At 41.8% G+C, this 19,863-nt stretch overlaps 1 protein-coding gene across 2 annotated transcripts in view; it reads left to right on the top strand.

Moving 5' to 3' along the window:
* ARHGAP19 (Rho GTPase activating protein 19) overlaps positions 1 to 19,863 on the top strand; it is a 54,015-nt gene that overhangs the window by 33,612 nt on the left and 540 nt on the right. For both annotated transcript variants that reach the window (XM_047760651.1, XM_047760652.1), the window contains exons 6-11: positions 425 to 511; positions 4,274 to 4,339; positions 6,119 to 6,310; positions 10,749 to 10,847; positions 15,990 to 16,100; positions 16,899 to 16,977. In XM_047760651.1, coding sequence (XP_047616607.1) covers positions 425 to 511; positions 4,274 to 4,339; positions 6,119 to 6,310; positions 10,749 to 10,847; positions 15,990 to 16,100; positions 16,899 to 16,977 — 634 coding nt within the window. The remainder of the gene's footprint in view (positions 1 to 424; positions 512 to 4,273; positions 4,340 to 6,118; positions 6,311 to 10,748; positions 10,848 to 15,989; positions 16,101 to 16,898; positions 16,978 to 19,863) is intronic.

The following is a 19,863-nucleotide window of genomic DNA, read 5'->3' as shown; positions in this document are numbered from 1 at the left end:
GAGAGCAGTGTCCTTGGTGGTCGGTACAGGGTCTGTTCTTCTTGCCCCTTTTCCCAGGATAGGTCTTGTTTCGCAACTCTGCCCGCGTGTCTAATTCTAAGGCAGAATTAGGAAATGAAGATTGGTTCTCGAGGATCTCCTGGTCACTTCAGGGACCCATGGTTCTCCCTAGATCATATTATTTCCAGTGGAAACCGGTTGAACCAAAAAGCCTTTCCAGAATTAAACATTGCATTAGGGTCCGCTTTCTTAGTGATAGAAACTATCATATGTTTGAAAGAGTTGGCTTATTGGTAAGTAAATGGGAGTATCTGCCTTCTACATCCACAGCTCTTTTTTTTTTTTTTAATTAGAGTTGATTTACATTGTTTGTAAACTTCCCAGCTCTTAATCTCCCTTTTTTGGTTTCTTTTGCTCCAAATAGGTCACTGCAAATGACCTTCAAGAGAATATCACCAAGTTAAACAACGGGATGACTTTTATGATTAAACATTCCCAGAAACTTTTTAAGGTGGGTAATGTATGGGATTTGGGCAGTAATAGGATGAGGAGGATGGAGCCAAGTGGGATTCTTTTTTGTTGTTGTTTTTTTGGTCATTTTAGGGCCACACCCACGGCCTATGGAGGTTCCCAGGCTAGGGGTCAAATCGGAGCTGTAGCTGCCAGCCTACGCCACAGCCATAGCAATGCCAGATCCGAGCCTCATCTGTGAGGTACACACAGCTCACAGCAATGCCGGATCCTTAACCCACTGAGTGAGGCCGGGGATTGAACCCGCAACCTCATGGTTCCTAGTCGGATTCGTTAACCACTGAACCACGACAGGAACTCCCCAGGTGGGATTCTGAGAGGGCTCTAAAGATGACTGGATAAGAAAGGCCTTGACTGGGACAGGAAACCAGATTGGACAACAGCAAAACTCAGGGGGGAACAACCAAGATGGGGAAGGAAATAGGAAGATATCTGGAAGGTGGTACCCCCTCCCTTGGTAATTGAGAGTAGTTTGTTGTAGTGTTTTGGCTGCTGAGTGGCATATGGAGTTCCCAGGCCAGGAAGCAGATCCAAGCTGCAGTTTAGTGACTTAAGCTGCAGCTGTGCAATGCCAGATGCCTCTGCTGGGCCCTTGATGGAACCTGCATCCCAGTGCTCCCAAGACGCCATTGATCCCATTGCACCACAGTGGGAACTCAGGAAGCAGGGTAGTTTTATCCTGCCTGCTTCCTGCCAGTAAAATTTTGATAGCCTCCTTTCATTGTCCTTTTCAGTACAACGTCATTTTCTCAATAACTTTGTGGGTCTCTGTGGATTTTAGTGGGATTCATTTAATTAGAAGATAAAATTGAAGAGATACCCTTCTCTTCCTTGGAGTCCTGCTGAGAAAACTGAACAGTACCTTTAAGCTTCCCTCTCTGGAAAGCTTCGGATTAAGAGAATCTGGAAGAGCTTTACTCTCTTGAAAGAGCCCTTAGTATGACTGAATATTCTGACCTTTTGATGTTTCTAAGATTTTAGCAGAAAAGTTGCAGTCACATCCTTGGTCTTTTCTTTAGAGCGCACTTTCCTGATGGTGAATTTCTTTTTTTTTTTTTGGTTGTGTCCTTGGCATGTGGAAGTTCCAGGGCAAGGGATTGAACCATGCCCATAGGAGTGACCCGAGCCACAGTGTAACCATGCCAGATCCTTAACCTGTTGAGCTACCTGGCAACTCTGCAAATTCCAAATTTTAATAGCATTTATATATTTTATTTGCTTTTTCCTACGATATACAAAAATCAGTTGCAAAAAAATACAACTGTTACTACTAACAATAAACTTCTGTAAACCTGCTGATGGAAGTTTAAGATTTCCTTAGAAGTTCCTGTCGTGGCTCAATGGGTTAAGAACACCACTAATACTCATGAGGATGCTCCCCGGCATCCCTGGCCTTGCTCAGTGGGTTAAGGATCCAGTGTTGCCGGGAGCTGCGGTGTAGGTTGCAAATGTGGCTCAGATCCTGCGTTGCTGTGGCTGTGGTGCAGGCTGCAGCTCCGGCTGCAGCTACAGCTGCAGCTCTTATTTGATTCCTATCCCGGGAACTTGCATAGGCCTTGGGTGCGGCTCTAAAAGAAAAAAAAAGTTTTCCTTACAGTTTGTTTTTCCTTGAATATATCTTACTAAGGATGTATAGTCAGATACAGAATACAGTTTTCAAAAGTTAGGTGGAATAATTCCTCTCTCTGCTTATCAATTTGATGTACAGATATGTTCATTTTTTTGTTTGTGTCAGTTTTAGGGTTTGCCTTTTTACCCTTTGGATTTAATTTTATTTTTTTGAACTGGTGGTGTATTTACATGGTTCAAAAGTCAAAAGTGCCTAAAAAGTTATATTTAGAGAAATTTCAGTCCTTTCCCTAGCCATTTTCATTATTTTCTGGTTTATTCTCTTAATGTTTCTCTTTGTGAAAACAAATTAATGTGTATATGTGTATATATTCTTATTTCCTCTTCTTTCTTACACAAGTACTTTATATACCTTTCCATAACTTTTCTCACTCAACAGTAAATTCTAGAAATCACTCACATCAGTTCATAAAGTGTTTCTTCCCTCCCTTCTCTCTCTCTCTCTCTTTTTTTTTTTTTTTGGTCTTTTTAGGGCCACACCTGCAGCATATAGAGGTTCTCAGACTAGTGGCCGAATTGGAGTTGTAGCCGCTCGCCTATGCCGCAGCCACTGCAATGCCAGATCCTTAACACACTGATCGAGGCCAAGGCTTGAACCCGTATCCTCATGGATACTAGTGAGGTTTGTTAACCTCTGAGCCATGACGGGAACCCCTCTCGTTTTTTAATGACTGCATAGTACTGTGTTGTATGGATGTATAAAAGCTTATTCATTTAGTATCTTACCTGACAAGACAACTTCTTTATAAGGCAAAACTTATACAACTGAATTAGTTGTTTTCTTATTTTGCAATCTAAGAAAAATGGGAATAAAGAAGATAATATAAAAGAGAGAAAAGTTTATTCAGCTATTCTCCTATTATAGACATTTGGGTTGTATCTAATTTTTTTTTTTTTGTCTTTTGTCTTTTGTTATTGTTGTTGTTGTTGTTGCTATTTCTTGGGCCGCTCCCGCGGCATATGGAGGTTCCCAGGCTAGGGGTTGAATCGGAGCTGTAGCCACTGGCCTACGCCAGAGCCACAGCAACGCGGGATTCGAGCCGCGTCTGCAACCTACACCACAGCTCATGGCAACGCCGGATCGTTAACCCACTGAGCAAGGGCAGGGACCGAACCCTCTACCTTATGGTTCCTAGTCGGATTCATTAACCACTGCGCCACGACGGGAACTCCTGTATCTAATATTTTGATTAATCTTATCCAAGTGGGTGGGTATTTCTTTCTTTTTTTTTTTTTGAATTATAGCTTCAGCATAGATTTCCAGAAGTGAAATCTCTGGTTTAAAGGGTAAATGAAAATATAATTCTTTTAGATGTTGCCAAACTCTCTTCCATAGTGGTTGCATGATTTACATACCTACTAGAACTGTATCAGGGTACTTATCACAGGATTCTGGGCAATATACCAGTAAGCTAAATTCTTCCTTGTTTTTTTGTTGCCCCACAGTAATTCTCAATGTATTTTCTTTTTTTACTTATTGTCTTTTCTTTTCTTTTTTTTTTTCTCTTTTCTAGGGCTGCTCCTGCAGCATATGGAGGTTCCCAGGCTAGGGGTCTAATCGGACCTGTAGCCATTGGCCTACACTACAGCTCACGGCAACGCTGGATCCTTAATTCACTGAGTGAGGCCAGGGATCGAAGCTGCAACCTCATGGTTCCTAATTGGATTCGTTAACCACTGTACCACGATGGGAACTCCATCAGTGTATTTTCTTTAAAGTGATTCTAGAATGTGATTCAGAGACCACTTGTAATTTTTGTAAGGATTTTGGGGTAGCTTTGTCAAGTGTAAACATCACTACGAGTTCTATATTTTTGTTTCTGGCTCACTTGAAAAAATTATATATATATATATATATATATATATATATATATGCCATATCTGACTTTTAAAGCTACAGTTTTATCTTCTCACAGTTTTCCCGTCAGATTTGTTGAGTTATGTTTTTGGTGGCAAGAGAAAGAAACTATGAAGTAGGATATTTTGAGGATCTTTTGCTTTTCCAGAGTAATCTGGCAGTCAGATTATTTTGAGAACCACTGTCTTGGTGATCTGAAAGAATTTTAGATACTGCTAACCATTTGCTCTTGGTTTTCTTTTATATCTTGCCCAGGCTCCTGCTTACATTCGGGAATGTGCTCGATTGCACTATTTGGGTTCCAGAACTCAAGCATCAAAGGTAAGAAAAGTAAATTGCTCTTAGCTCAAACAAGGAGAGAGCTAATTAAGATTAGTGGAGTTTTAAAACAGAGTATGGAATCAAAGAAAAGACATAGGGAAATACAACGTGTTATAGCTCAGAATTATCTAGTCATTTTGAGATAAGGATAAAGACTGAGAGGCAACTTATATGTTAAAATAAAAATACCCCACGTAGGAGTTCCCGTCGTGGCGCAGTGGTTAACGAATCCGACTAGGAACCATGAGGTTTCAGGTTCGATCCCTGGCCTTGCTCAGTGGGTTAAGGATCTGGCGTTGCCCTGCGCTCTGGTATAGGTCACAGATGCGGCTCGGATCTGGTGTGGCTGTGGCTGTGGCTGTGGCTGTGGCTGTGGCCATGGCCGGCGGCTACAGCTCCAATTCGACCCCTAGCCTGGGAATCTCCATATGCCGCGGGAGCTGCCCTAGAAAAGGCAAAAAGGCAAAAAAGGCAAAAAAAAAAAATACTGCATGTACAGTCTTGTCTCCTTTCAGAGGTGTTCCATTGCTGGGTGGAATCCTCCATACGTGAGTGATGGCATAGACTGTTTAGTGTTTCTCATAAAGCTCATATGCATCCTTATAGCATATTATACAAACAGTATGTAAATGTATTAAATATTTTTTAGTTATAAAAGTACAGTTTTATATAATTCATTCTTTCAGGTAGCACTGAAATGTCTAAAAGGCTTAGGACCATATGAGCTTAGAAAGCATACATGTGATGCTTATTGACACCATTCCATATGGTTATTGAGCTGTAACAGCGAGAAGTTTAAAAAACTTCACAGGCACTTTTCAATGATTTCTATTTAGTCTATCTTGGTTAGAAACTTAAGCCGTCATCTTACTGTTTTTTCTCCTTTTGTTGGTTTCTACTTCTCATTCAGCAAGTATTTGGTGTGGCCGGGAAAACAGTGTTTGACTTCAACTCGTTTACCTGGAGCTTGGTTTTTCTTAGAGGGTTATTTTTGTTCCTTTCGCCCTGCTGTGTAGTTATCATGTCATATTCTCATGTGGGGAAAGAGCACCTCCTTCGTCAGCGGGATGGCTGTGTCATTTTAGTGTCTAGATGACTTAACTAGACACTGAAAAAATGGGAGCTTAGCTTCAATTTTTTTCTTCTATCAAATGGCAGTAATACTTTCCCTGCTTACCTCATAGGCTAGCAGTGAGAATTACATGAGATTAAAAGATGCTTTGAAAACCAGACTATTATATAAATATAATTTTTTGTGGCAATATTCTGAATGAATTTAGGTTTTCTGGGCAGGTCATGGGAGTGGGCTGATGACAGAGTCTGTAACTGTGGGTTTCTCTTTATCTTATGATAGTGTTTAGCATTTTCTTGTTCCTTTTTCTTTCTTTCTTTCTTTTTTTTTTTAGGGCCTCACTTGCAGCATATGGAAGTTCCCAGGCTAGGGGTCGAATCGAATTGGAGCTGCAGCTGCTGGCCTAGGCCACAGCCACTACAACGGGAGATCCGAGCTGTGTCTGTGACCTACACCGCAGCTTATGGCAATGCTGGATCCTTAACCCACTGAACGGGACCAGGGATTGAACCCGTTTCCTCATGGATACTAGTCAGGGTTGTATCTGCTGAGCCACGATGGGAACTCCAGAATTTTCTTGTTCCTACATGTAAAAGTATACCATGTTTCCTACTTCTTCCCCCTTTTTTTGTTCCAGGCTTGTGGGAACCTGGAAACAAAGCTGGCAGGATATATATTAATTCACTTTTCTCTTCAATTGTCCATAGGATGATCTTGATCTTACAGCTTCCTGTCATACCAGGTCCTTCCAACTAGCAAGATCTCAGAAACGAAACCGGGTAGATTCCTGCTCTCAACAGGAGGAGACCCAGCAGCGTACGGAAGAGGCTCTAAGAGAGTTGTTCCAGCATGTTCACAATATGCCGGAGTCAGCAAAGAAGAAACAGCTTATCAAACAGGTGCTGAAGACAGGGAAACAGCAATGAGGCTTCAGGAATGTGATTTTGGGTTGTAGAATCGGTAGGGAGTATTATTAAGAATTTCATTGAATTTTTTCCCTTAGCGGCCCCAGCTTTGGTTTAACCAAGGGAGCAGACTTGTTTGTAGAACCTCAGTGGTGATCTCTGTATTCCTGCCCCACAAGGGAAACGGGCGGAGGCTCTTGCATTTATTGCTAGAGTAAGCAGAAGGATCCAGTGTGGTTAGAGTTTCTCTAAGTTGGTCATGTACAACATTTAAACCCTTCGTATTTTCTTGGCAAATAACTTAACCTTTCTGAATTTCAGGTTTATTGTTTGGCAAATGGTAATTGTCGTCCCCATGTTTTATGGTCGTAAAGATTAGAGAGAATCTCTGTAAAGCGGCTGGCGTAGCAGGGCAGAAGTGGTGGATCTTACTAGGGACTTGTTTGCAGTTAGAAAACAAGGGTCTAGGGTGATACTAGAAATAGGAATTCTAGTGGCTCAGTTTGTTTATTTTGGAGCTAAGGGAGCAAAATTGGGTCTCATTTGCTATTTTGAGACTCAAAGTATGGCTCGAGTAAATACTGATGACTAGGTTAGTTTCTTTCTTAAGAAATTTATGTTGTCTTGGTCCCCCTTGAATTTTAGCTAAATAGACAAGGTCAGCCTCTTGACTTCTTATTCCCTTCTTGAGGGATGAGGCTGCGTTTTTATTTATTTTTTGAACTTGATCTCAAGCATGGGGGCAGACAGAAACACGTGCTCAGAAAATGTTGAACTGAGCTGTTCTTAACAACTGACAAATTTTCTGTCACTCTCTTTGAAGTTACTTTGAGATCTAGCAAATTGTGCTATGACTAGAATTTGAGAGAGTGTTGGCTGAGGAGTATTACAGATTTGAAATGGTGTAGTGGTTTAATTCTTGGTAGAAACTAAGCCAGTAATTCAGGTGGGACAGGTATAAATGACTCATCACGAACACTGAGGGGAAAAGAGAATACAAAGGAAAAAAACTGACTTTTTTTTTTGCTCTTTTTTTAACGAATAGGAAATTATAGGGAAGGATTAAAAGAAAATAAATCACTCATGCCACCAGTGTTTACATTTTGGGTATTACTTTCAGTCTTTTTCCTATGGGGATGTTTTGATGTTGGTATGATCATGATCATACCATATACTTTCTTTTATCTCTTCCCTTTCCTTTTTTTTTTCCTTTTTTTTTTAGGGCCGCACCTGTGGCATATGGAAGTTCCCAGGCTAGGGGTCAAATCAGAGCTGTAGCTGCCGGCCTATGCTGTAGCTCACGGCAACACCAGATCCTTAACTCACACATCAAGGCTAGGGATCGAACCTGAGTCCTCACGCATACCAGCCAGTTTCATTACTGCTGAGCCACCGATGGGAACTCCTATCTCTTCCCTTTTCATTAAACATTATAGTATTTTCTCATGTATCCTTGCAAACTCCTTGTATACATTTAAAATATTGCCATTTATTTTTGAAGAAACTAATTTTATTACTTCCTAATTTTTTCTCCATGATTATGAAAATAGGCAATACTCACTATAGAAATATTGAAACTTCCAAAAGAATATGAAGAAGAAAATAAAAAATGACTTGTAATCATCTAGGGGTAACCACTGATAACATTTTGGAGTATTTCCTTCTTGTGTTTCTTTCCATGAATATGTATTTCACATTTTTTCTTTTGCTTCATTGAGATCATCATTTATATGCAGCTTTTAAAATATCCTACCCTTTTATCTTTTTTCTTCTTCTTCTTCTTTTTTTTTTTTTTTTAAAACAGCCATACCTGCAGCATATGGAAGTTCCCAGGCTAGGGATTGAATCCATGCTGCAGCTGTAACCTATGCCATAGGTGTGGCAGCACCAGATCCTTTAACCCATTGTGTTGGGCTGGGGATCGAACTCGAATCTGCAGTGACCTGAGCTGCTACAATTGAGTTCTTAACCCACTGTGCTGCAGCAGGAACTCCTAAATTAATTAATTGATTATGGCCACACCACGTCACATGGGAACTCCTGGGACAGAGATTGAATCTGAGCTGCAGTTGCAGCCAACACAACAGCTGTGGCAACACTGGATTCTTTAACCCAGTGCACTGGGGCGGGGTTGAACCCATGCCTCTTTCAGTGACCAGGGTTGTTGCAGTTGGGTTCTTAACCTACCATGCCACAGGGGGAACTCCTCCTACCCTTTTCATATAACATCGTATCAGAATATTTTTCATGTCATTAAAAGGCTGTAAACATTTTTAATGATTGCATAATATTTTACTGTATGTTACCTGATACATAGTTTTGTCTTTTAGACATTTTGGGATTAGGTTATCTTTTAGTTTATATATTTTGTTCATAAATATTCTCATTGTAGATTATTTCCTAGAAATGGTATGACCAGAGGGTATGTATTTTTTTTGGAGGGGGTTGATGCAGTTACTAGGTTTTTTCTTTTTTTTTTTCAATGTCTTTTAAGGGCCACACCTATGGCATATGGAAGTTCCCAGGCTAGGGGTCAAATCAGAGCTGTAGCTGCCGGCCTACGCCACAGCTGCAGCAATGCCAGATCTGAGCCATGTCTGTGACCTACACCACAGCTCATGGCAATGCTGGATCTCTTACCCACAGAGTAAGGCCAGGGATTGAACCTGCCAACCTCATGGATACTAGTTTTTTTTTTTTTCCCCTGTGATTTTTATTTTATTGGTTTTTTCAGGAAAAGGAAAAAATTTGTTATTACTTGCAGCAAGTAAGAGCATGAGGAATCTTTCCCAAAGCAGCAAAAGTGGGGAAGTGTTTTTTTTTGTTTTGTTTTGTTTTTTTGTCTTTTTGTCTTTTTAGGGCTGAACCCTGGGCATACGGAGGTTCCCAGGCTAGGGGTTGAATCGGAGCTGAAGCTGCCGGCCTACACCACAGCCACAACAATGTGGAGATCCGAGCCGAGTCTGACCACAGCCCACAGCAACACTGGATCCTTAACCCACTAAATGAGGCCAGGGATCAAACCAGTGCTCTCATGGATGCTAGTTGGGTTTGTCAGCCGCTGAGCTCCGAGGGAAGCTCCAAAAGTGGGGAAGTTTTAAGCTAAGGGTATATGCCTATCCATGACATCTGTGATTTTTGAAATACATTAAAGTGAACTAAAAACAAGATATGTGCAGAGTTCCTGCTGTGGCACAGTGGGTTCAGGATCCAGCACTGCCACAGCTATGGCTCGGATTTGATCCCTGGCCCAGAAACTTCCATATGCCATGGGTGCAGCTGATAACGAAAAACAACAACAACAAAAAAACAAGATGTGGAGTTCCGGTCGTGGCTCAGCGGTCAACAAACCCAACTAGTATCCATGAGGACATGGGCTCAATCCCTGGCCTTGCTCAGTGGGCCAAGGTTCCGGTGTTGCCGGGAGCTGTGGCATAGGTTGCAGAATTGGCTTGGATCTGACGTTGCTGTGGCTGTGGCGAAGGCCAGCAGCTGCAGCTCCTATTCAACCCCTTGCCTGGGCTAGTCAAGTTTGTTACTGCTGAGCCACAACGGGAACTCCACTACTAGGTTTCTTTTATTTTTTATTTTTTGGCTATGACATGCAGTGGCCTGATGTGGGATCTCTGCTCCCAGAGCAGGGATTGAACCCAGGCCACAGCTGCAACAGTGCCAAGTCCTAACCGCTAGACCACCAGGGAACTCCTTAGGTTTCTTTTCATGTATAGGTCTTTCCTTCTCTCCCCATCTTTTTTTCCTCCTTAAAAGTTGCTGAAGATTGTTTGAACAAACTTTTAAATTTGAAATAATTTAGATTTGGAGAAAAATTGCAAAGATGGTATAGAATTCCCACATACCCTTCTTCTAGTTTCTTCTAATGGTAACACTGTCAAAACTAAGAAATTAGTACATTACTATTAATATTACAGACTTTATTCAGATTTTACCAGTTTTAACACTAATCTTTTTCTGTTCTAGGGTCCAATCCAGAGACCACATTGCATTTAAAAACACATACACACATCCTCTTTCTCTCTGCACTTTATTTGTGAAAGAAACCAGATTGTTCATTTCCCACAGTCTGGATTTTGCTGACTGCATCCCTGTGGTATTATTTAAGATGTTCATTAGCCCTCTATATTTGCTGTAAACTGGTAGTTAGATCTAATTCTAGAAGCTTGATCTGATTCCAGTTTGATTGTTCTGAGGTATGTACTATTTAATTTACCCTCAGGCTGACTTAATAAATTTTGACTTCTTGGCGACCTCATTTCTGCCTTTGTGATTTGCTTGTCAAGTAAGTAATCTGTATATATACAGGTTCACTTATTTCTGGGCTTTGCCGGGTATTTACATGTAGCTGTTGGTTGTCACAGAATGCTGCCTCTTGATGAGAGACTACTAACAAAATACTCTCTCTGTTTTCTTCTAGTTTAATAAGCATTCTGGGACCCAAACACCAGGACGAGAGCCAGCTACTCCGAGAGTACAGAAGCGGGTCCGTTCACGGTCCTTCAGTGGCCTTATCAAGGTAGGTGTGCTGTGCTGGTGTTTTCAGTGTAATCAGTGAGAAGATTTAAGTCTGATTTTTCTCATGCAGAAACAGTTTTCTTTTGTTCTTAGATCCTTTGAAGGGTTCCTTTGTAAGGGGAAAAGGATATAGTTTGGACAAGCTTTTATTTTTCAAAGCATTTTGCTGTGTTTCAATCAGAGAAGTGGCTCTATGATTGGAGAAGTAAGGGTCCTTTCCTCTCTTCTGGGGCTGAGGACAGAGTCCTCATTCCTGAGCAAATGTAGGGAGCTTCTTTTGCTTCATGATCTGCTCTGTGCTGCACATTTTATTGTGCAATTTGCTAAGGCTGGGAAGAAGTGAGAAAGTTGACAGAGAGTAGAAATGGATTTGCTAATAGGCCTAGTGAGTTTTAGATAACTCGAATTTTTTGTGAGCTTAACATTTTGATCAGTTGTTTTATTCTCTTCCTTTGTCTCAGATTCATTAAAAATATTGTTTTTAAAACAAGTGTGATATATACTTTGTGCTGTTGCTACAATCACTGCAGATTGAATTTACTTGACTCTTCATGGGTGATCTGAACTTTGTAGTTAAAGGATAATGCCAGCAGGTGGCAGTAGACAGCTAATTATGAGGTTCAAATTTCCAGGCATAAACTAATAAGACAAGGTTCTAGTTAATTTAGAGAAATGAGCACTATTTTGTGTTCAGTGTCTTTCTTTTTAAAATTGTCTTAACATTGTTAAAATTTATAAATTTTAATCCAGCAACATTAAGGATATCTTTGCTTAAAAGTTGTGTTCTAAAAAAAAATACCTTGGAGTTCCCTGGTGGCTCAGGTTAAGGAACCGGCATTGTCACTGCTGTGGCTCGGCTCTCTACTGTGGTGCAGGTTCGATCTCTGGCCCTGGAACTTATGCATGCCATGCCCCCACCCCCAATATCTTATAACAGACATATGTTTTTTAATTTATTTATTTTTTATTTTTTTGTCTTTTTGCCATTTCTTGGGCCGCTCCTGTGGCATATGGAGGTTCCCAGGCTAGGGGTCTAATCAGAGCTGTAGCCGCCAGCCTACGCCAGAGCCACAGCAACGCGGGATCCGAGCCGCGTCTGCAACCTACACCACAGCTCACGGCAACGCCGGATCGTTAACCCACTGAGCGAGGCCAGGGATCGAACCCGCAACCTCATGGTTCCTAGTCGGATTCGTTAACCACTGCGCCACGACGGGAACTCCCGTATATGTTTCTTTAAACTGTAGTTAGCAGTTTCATCTGACTCTAATTTTGGTTCTAGTTATTATCATTAATAGAAGTTTTGGGTTTGTTTGTTGTTTGTTTTTTTGGCTATTCCTATGGCACCTGGAAGTTCCCGGGCCAGGGATTGAACCCATGCCACAGCAGTGACCCAAACTGCTGCAGTAACAAAGCTGGATTCTTAACCCACTGCGCCGTAAGAGAACTCCTCTTTAGTAGAAGTTTAGAATTCACTCTCAGTCCTGATTCACTGGGACCCATAGCCTTGGACATTAAGTTTGCTTGGCATCAGAATTTCCTTTGCTATCAATAGATTGAAAAGGAAAACCCACAGAAGGGGAGGAAATATTTGTAAAACATGTACCTGATAAGAGGTTAATAGCCAGAATATAAAAAAGTACTCTTACAACAGCAAAGAAAATCAACCCATATTAAAAATGGGCAAAGGATTTAAACAGACATTTTTTTCCAAAGAAGATAAACAAATGGCCAATAAACATATGAAAAGATACTCACTATCCTTTATCCTTAAGGCAATGCAAATCAAAACCACAAAGAGATACCGGCTCACACCCACTAGGATGGTGATTATCTGCAAAGCAGGAAACAGCAAGTGTTGATGAGGCTGTGGAGAAGTTGGAACCCTTGTGCACTATTGATGGGAATGTGAAATGGTGTAACCCCTATGGAAATTAGTATGGCAGTTACTCAAAAAATTAAAAATAGAACTACCATATGATCCAGCAATTCCACTTCTGGGCCTGTGTCCCCCAAAATTGAAAGCAGGGACATGAATAGATATTTGTATACCCATGTTTGTAGTGGCATTATTTACAATAGCCAAAAGTGGAAGCCACCCAAGTGTTTGTTGACAGATGGAAGGATGAACCAAATGTGGTATATACCTAGCATGGAACATTACTCAGCCTTAAAAAGGAAGCCAGTTTTGGGAGTTCCCATTCTGGTGCAGTGGAAACAAATCTGACTAGGATCCGTGAGGACACAGGTTTGATCCCTGGCCTTGCTCAGTGGGTTAAGGATCCAGCGTTGCCACAAGCTGTGGTATAGGTCACTGACGCAGCTTGGATCTGGTGTTGTTGTGGTTGTGGCTGTGGCTGTGGCTGGCAGCTGTAGCTCCGATTCGACCTAGCCTGAGAATTCCAGATGCAGCAGGTGCAGCCCTAAAAAGCAAAAAAAAAAAAAAAAGAAGTTTTGACACATGCTGCACCATAGAGGAAACTTGAAAACATTTTGCTGAGTGAAATAAGCCAGTCACAAAAGAACAGATACTGTATTATTCTAGTTATATAAGGTACCTGTAGTATAGTCAAATCCATAGAAACCAACTAGAATGGTGGTTGTCAGGGATTAAGGGTCTGGGGGAAGCTGCAGTTATTGTTTAATGGGTACAGAGTTTCTCTTTGGGAAGATGAAAAATTCCTGGAGATGGATGGTGGTGATGGTTGCACAGTGTGACTATACTTTACACCACTGAGCTGTACGCCTAAAAACAGTTAAAATGATAAATTTTATGATATGTATATCTTACCACAATTTAAAAAATTCCCTTTGCTTAGAACCTTAAAAGTGCATTCACCTGCTTAGACATGGCTTGTAAAATGAGCATCCTTGGTTCACTTTACTTGGAAGCCTATCATTCCCTCTGACCTCCCTGTCGTAGAGGTGATTGATAACAAGAGAAATTGGAGTTCCCATGTGGCCCTGTGGTAATGAACCCAACTGATATCCATGAGGACTCAGGTTTGATCCCTGGCCTCTCTCAGTGGATTAAGGATCTGGAATTGCTGTGAGTTGTGGTATAGGTCGCAGATGGGGCTTGGATCTGGCATTGATGTGGCTGTGGTGTAGGCCAGCAGCTGCAGCTCTGATTGGATCCCTAGCCTGGGAACTTCTATATGCCATGGGTGCAGCCCTAAAAAGACAAAAAACAAAAACAAAAAAACAGCAACGACAAAAAAGTTATAGTCAAATAAATGTTTCTCTAGCTGTTAGTCAGATTTTCTTTAACTGAAATTAGATGGCTGCAGTTTTCTCTTCGTAGGGAGCTCTTTTTAAGTTAGTTCTAGAAGTATTGCTAATTGTTGCTTGAAATGTAAAAATGTAGTATCCTCTTGAGAGAGAATTTAGAACTTTAGAGTTATTAAACACAGTGTTTACAAGTTTTATAGAACAGCAGGGTAAAGTGTTTTTATTATAAATAAAGAGATTTTCAAGCTAGTAGTAGATATAGGTTTCTTTTTTTTTTATTTTGTCTTTGCTATTTCTTGGGCCGCTCCCGTGGCACATGGAGGTTCCCAGGCTAGGGGTCAAATTGGAGCCGTAGCCACCGGCCTACGCCAGAGCCACAGCAATGTGGGATCCGAGCTGCGTCACGGCAACGCCGGATCGTTAACCCACTGAACAAGGGCAGGGACCGAACCCGCAACCTCATGGTTCCTAGTCGGATTCGTTAACCACTGCGCCACGACGGGAACTCCAGGTTTCTGCTCAATAGCAAGGGAGTAACGAAATGTCTGTGAAAAAATTCATTGGAGGGAGTTTCCTGGTGGCCTAGTGGGTTAAGGATCTGGTGTTGTCGCTGCTGTGGCATGGGTTCAATCCCTGGCGCAGAAACTTAGGTATTCTGCAGGCATGGCCAAAAACAAAAAGAAATTCATCAGAAGCTTTATAGCTATCCCAGTGCCTTCTGACATCCCCAGTTCAGCTCACTCTGAGGCGATGTATGATTTCTGAAAGGAAGATGTACTGACCTTATTATTTGTCTAGCATTTTTATGTTTTAGCTAATTGATTTCTATCCTGCTTTGATCCCCCCCTTTTTTTTTGGGCTGCATTTTTTTCCTTCAAAATTCCTCTCATGTAAATGACTTATGACATCAGGATATTCCTGCTAATATTTATATTGTAGAGTTTAATGTTTTAGTTTTGCTATGTTCTTTTCTTGGAATTCAAATTTACTCTCTAAGGAGAGGAAAGAAAGATTTCAAAGATGGTAGAAATGTCGCTGTCAGCTGTTACAGTAGGTTACATCAGCTTCTAAGCTGTTTAGAGATGAAAGCACTTTTAGTCTTGCTCTGAATGTCAGTATAGTTGTATGACCCTTTTAAGAAGACCTGTTGGAGTTCCTGTCCTGTCTCAGCGGAAACAAACCTCACTGTATCCATAAGGACGCAGGTTTGATCCCTGGCCTCTCTCAATGGGTAAGGATCCAGCATTGCCATGAGCTGTGGTGTAGGTCACAGACATGGCTTGGATCTGGTGTTGCTGTGGCTATGGTGTAGGCCGGCGGCTACAGCTCCGATTGGACCCCTTGCCTGGGAACCTCCATATGCCGTGGGTATGGCCCTAAAAAGGCAATAAATAAATAAATAAATAAGAAAGAAAGACCTGTAACCTCTTGTGGCTAGATTAGAAACTCTTACAGAATGTCTCCGAATATTCCAGTCCGTAAGGACATGACAGGGAAGCAAAATCTTAGAATGGACCCAGTGTAAGTGTCTTTTAGTGAGAGGGGAGGAGGGGACTCTTTAGCTGCCAGAGACAACATATCTTTAGGGAAGAAATTATACTAGTAGGTAACTGGTGTTTCTTTTATGATCTCAGAGGCACTATAATTGGCCCATAGTTGGTTTAAATCACCTGTAAAGTCGCTTCTAACATTTCAGCCCTTTAAATATAGAGGAAATGTGATCATCTAAAGAAAGGCAATGATTTCAGGTTTTTTAGTAACCTGCTCTGACCTTTATATAAGATGTCTGGGGGAATTTATCAGAAAGCTGAGTTTTTTTGACTCTAAGAAACAGTAGATTTGAAGGCCAGTGTAGATGTGGTATAGATATATCAGATGTTTATGAATCAAATATTTTCTCTCCCTAAATCAGCGGAAGGTCCTGGGAAATCAGATGATATCAGAAAAGAAAAACGAGTGCCCTACTCCGGAGTCGGTAGCCTTTGGTGAATTGAAGGGGGCCAGCAAAGAAAATATGAACTTAGTAAGATGATGTTCTTCGCACTTTCTCTTTGTATGTGTTCATCTCTGGAAAGGAAGAGAATTAATATACCGTCATCTGTCTTACTGTGTTTCTTTGGGCCATTCGCCTATGCCTTTTCCTCAATTAATCTTTTCATTTATGCTGACTGTTTTCTTTCCATAGGGTTTCATTGATTTATTCGACAAATACATTTTGAGTTCAAGGAGGACCTGGCCAGTCATAAGCAGAAATAACAAATGCAGTGAAATAGCTTTGCCCACAAAGTGCTGGAGGGAGCAGTTCTTATTGAGAGATTCCATGGGGGGTGTGGGGGGGTAACATTTGGGCCAGTCCTGCTTGGTATTGCGTTTCCCATGGAGGAGTCCTTCAGGGTATCCCAGGAATGGCCACTTCATTAAGCCAGCAAGGAATTCCCATCGTGGCTCAGTGGAAACGAATCTTGAGTACCAACCATGAGGACGCAGGTTCGATCCCTGGCCTCGCTCAGTGGGTTAAGGATCCAGCGTTGCCATGAGCTATAGTGTAGGTCAAAGATGGTGCTCGGATCTGGTGTTGCTGTGGCTGTGGTGTAGGCCATCGGCTACAGCTCCAATTCGACCCCTAGACTGGGAACCTCCATATGCCTTGGGTGTGGCCCTAAAAAGACCAGAAAGAAAAAAAAAGAAAAAAAAAAGAGGTAATAGTTGGTAAAACTCTTCATATTGAAATTGAACAAGTAAATAACTTCTTTGTTAGTAAAGTCTGTCTATAGGAATGACATTAGGACATTTAAGCCACTCTAAAATCTTCTTGTTACAGTTATTTTCTGGTTCTCCAGCTGTCATGGTGACACCAACAAGACTGAAATTGCCTGAGGGGAAGAAAGAGGGGAAAAAAGGTATTAATTGTATGTATTCTCTGTTCTTACTGAATATAGTTCCTTTCTGCATCCACTAGTAGCATTTTGGAATTCCCAGTGTGGTATGGTTGTAATCAGAGTGTAGTGAAAATTACAAGGCTGGGTCCTTGCCCTTGAGTTCATTTAGCGGATGGTTGTTGAGCATCTGCTCAGCGCTGTCTCAGGGGCTGAGGGACAGAGCTGTGAAGACAGATGCGTGTGGTCCCTGCATTCTTGGACAGATGGGACACGTGAAAACTATCTTAAGAATACTTACTAAGCAAATTAAAATCAAGCGTAAACTAATTTGTGAAACCAGACACAGGAGTACTGAGCAGCTGCTCAGTAAACATGGAATAGTTAATGCTCCTTTTCTTTCTTCTTTTTTTTTTTCTTTTTCAGCTGCACCCATGGCATATGGAAATTCCCTGGCCAGGGATCAAATCTGAGCTGGAGCTATGACCTGCGCCACAGCTGCAGCAACGCTGGATCCTTAATCCACTGTGCCGGGCTGGGGATCGAACCGGCACTTCCACAGAAGCTGGATCATGAACCCACTGCGCCACAGCAGTTATTCCATCATGTTCCTTTTCTGCATAGACTTTAGCTTTGTTTATTCAGTAAAGCTTTCCAGATAAGCTCCTGCTAAAGGACCCTGAAAGTCATATCATACAGCCTGTTTTTGAGGATATTTAGGGTAAAAAGTGTTATTTAGTGCTGGGACCGCCGATTGCCCGAGGCTCCATGGGTTAAGGGCAGCGGCTGCTGTGCTTTCCCCAAGGAAGCCACGTGGCTCTCTGGAAAGGCAGCAGGGGATTCGTAGCCAGGCCTAATTTGAGTCATTATTCCTCTGGCCTGGGAAAACCATTCATTCTCAGCCCATTTCCTCCTCTGAAAATGAGGATAATAGTTATAGCCACTTCCCAGATTTCTTCTGAGGCTCAATTGAAATAATATTTGGAAGCACATTGTGATCGTTACAGCATTAACAGGTAGTAGTGCTTGTCACTAAAGAAAGCTGGGTGAGGCTTGGTCTTGTTTTATAAGGCTTGTGTGGCAGATGAAGTGATGTCTGGTTTGACATGCTCCTTTTACCACTGAAGTACGAGCATAATTACTCTTTGAGATATCAGCAATAGAAGGAGAACAAAAGCTCAGCCCTTAGAGATACATCTTTATTCTTCTCTGGAAGAATTAGATTTCAGTATGGCCTTCTTCTCTTTGAATGAATTATCTGAACTCTTTTTTTCTTTCCTCATTGCTTCTGACTTCTAGGCTGGGCTGTCTGATTGAGGCAAGTTTGGTGGTCTGTATCTTCATAAGTCAAAACCAAGCATAAGTTGGAGTTCCCTGGTGGCTCTGTGGGTTAAGGATCTGGCATTGTTCTTTTCCATCCCTGTAGTGCTTTACTGTTGTCTGCCAACCCCCCCACCTCTTCATGTTTTTCAGTGCTCTGTCTTAAGTTCTCTGCTTATCTCTGCTCTTGCTTTCGCCCCCGCTTAGCAGCTTGGTCTACTTCTGCCCCTCAGTCCTGCCCTCTGTGTGGTAGCCGCTCCCAAGCCTGCATCTCCAGGTCTGAACCCTGTTCAGTCTCCAAGCTGGCAGATCTAAGTGCCTGCCGTCTATTTTTGTTATTTTTTTTTAATACAATGAATACAATCTTAGATTTTTTTGATGGTGATTTTATAAAAGGAACGTATTTTTTTTTAGGATGATTGTGCAATTTTATTTATTTATTTATTTATTTGTGCAATTTTATTATCATCCTCAAGATGTACTCCAAAAGATATTTATTTTGTGCAGGGTTTCTCAACCTAGAGCTGTTGACATTTTAGGTCAGGTAAATTCTTTGTTGTGGGGAGCTGTCCTGTGCATTGTATGATGTTTAATAACATCCCTGGACCCACTAGATGCCAGCAGCACCCTTGCCCCAGCTGTGACAACCAAAAATGCCTCCAGACATTGCCAAATGTCCCATGTGAGTGAGGGGCAGAACCACCCCCAGGTGAGAACTGCTGATTCAGCACCTACCTACCTGCGGGCATTTTTTCCGCAGTCAGAATCTTACTGTTCAAAACCCAGCCTAAACCCTACCTTCTCTTTTAAACCTTCTTTGACTAACTCAGCCAGATATACTTTTTCCTTTGCATTCTTATTGACACTGTTAAAACCTTGATGTTTTATGTGATTTATGGAGTTCCTGTTGTGGCTCAGTGGTAGCAACTCCGACTAGCATCCATGAGGATGTGGGTTCAATCCCTGGCCTCACTCAGTGGGTTAAGGATCCGGCGTTGCCGTGAGCTACGGTGTACCTTGTAAACGATGCTCGGATCCCGCATGGCTGTGGCTGTGGTGTAGACCGGTAGCTGTAGCTCCCATTCAACCCCTAGAACTTCCATGTACTTGGGTTGCAGCCCTAAAAAGCAAAAAATAAAATAAAAAATACTGTGATTTTTGATAGTTGTTGACTTCACAGGTATTGTCTCACCTCTGTAGCTAGTTATTTTTCTGGAAGACAGAGACCAGATTCACTAAACATCTGTGGGTCTTGCCTGCTTTTCTTCCTGGTAATGACAGTGCCTTGCATCTGGGAGCCGTTGAGTAAACATTCTCTGGTGAGAGGTATGCTGGTGGTGAGAACATGAGCTTACCTTCAGGTAGGCTTGGGTTCAGTTCTCAGCCTTTGTAGCTATGTGTCTGAGGGTAAGTTCATTTCTGTAGGATCAGATTCTTCACCTGTCAAATGGCAAGAGCATTACCTCCCACACAGCTTGTTATGAGGGTAAATGAGACAGTGTCTGTAAAGAACCCAAATAGGGGTTTAATAAAGGAGGGAGCCGTTTTGCCATTAAGATGGTTTAATGAACTGAGTTTCGAGGAAGGGGA

The sequence above is a fragment of the Phacochoerus africanus genome, chromosome 15 (genome assembly GCF_016906955.1).
Source record: "Phacochoerus africanus isolate WHEZ1 chromosome 15, ROS_Pafr_v1, whole genome shotgun sequence".
NCBI classification, from domain to species: Eukaryota; Metazoa; Chordata; class Mammalia; order Artiodactyla; family Suidae; genus Phacochoerus; species Phacochoerus africanus.
This window is presented reverse-complemented; position numbering and strand designations above follow the sequence as displayed.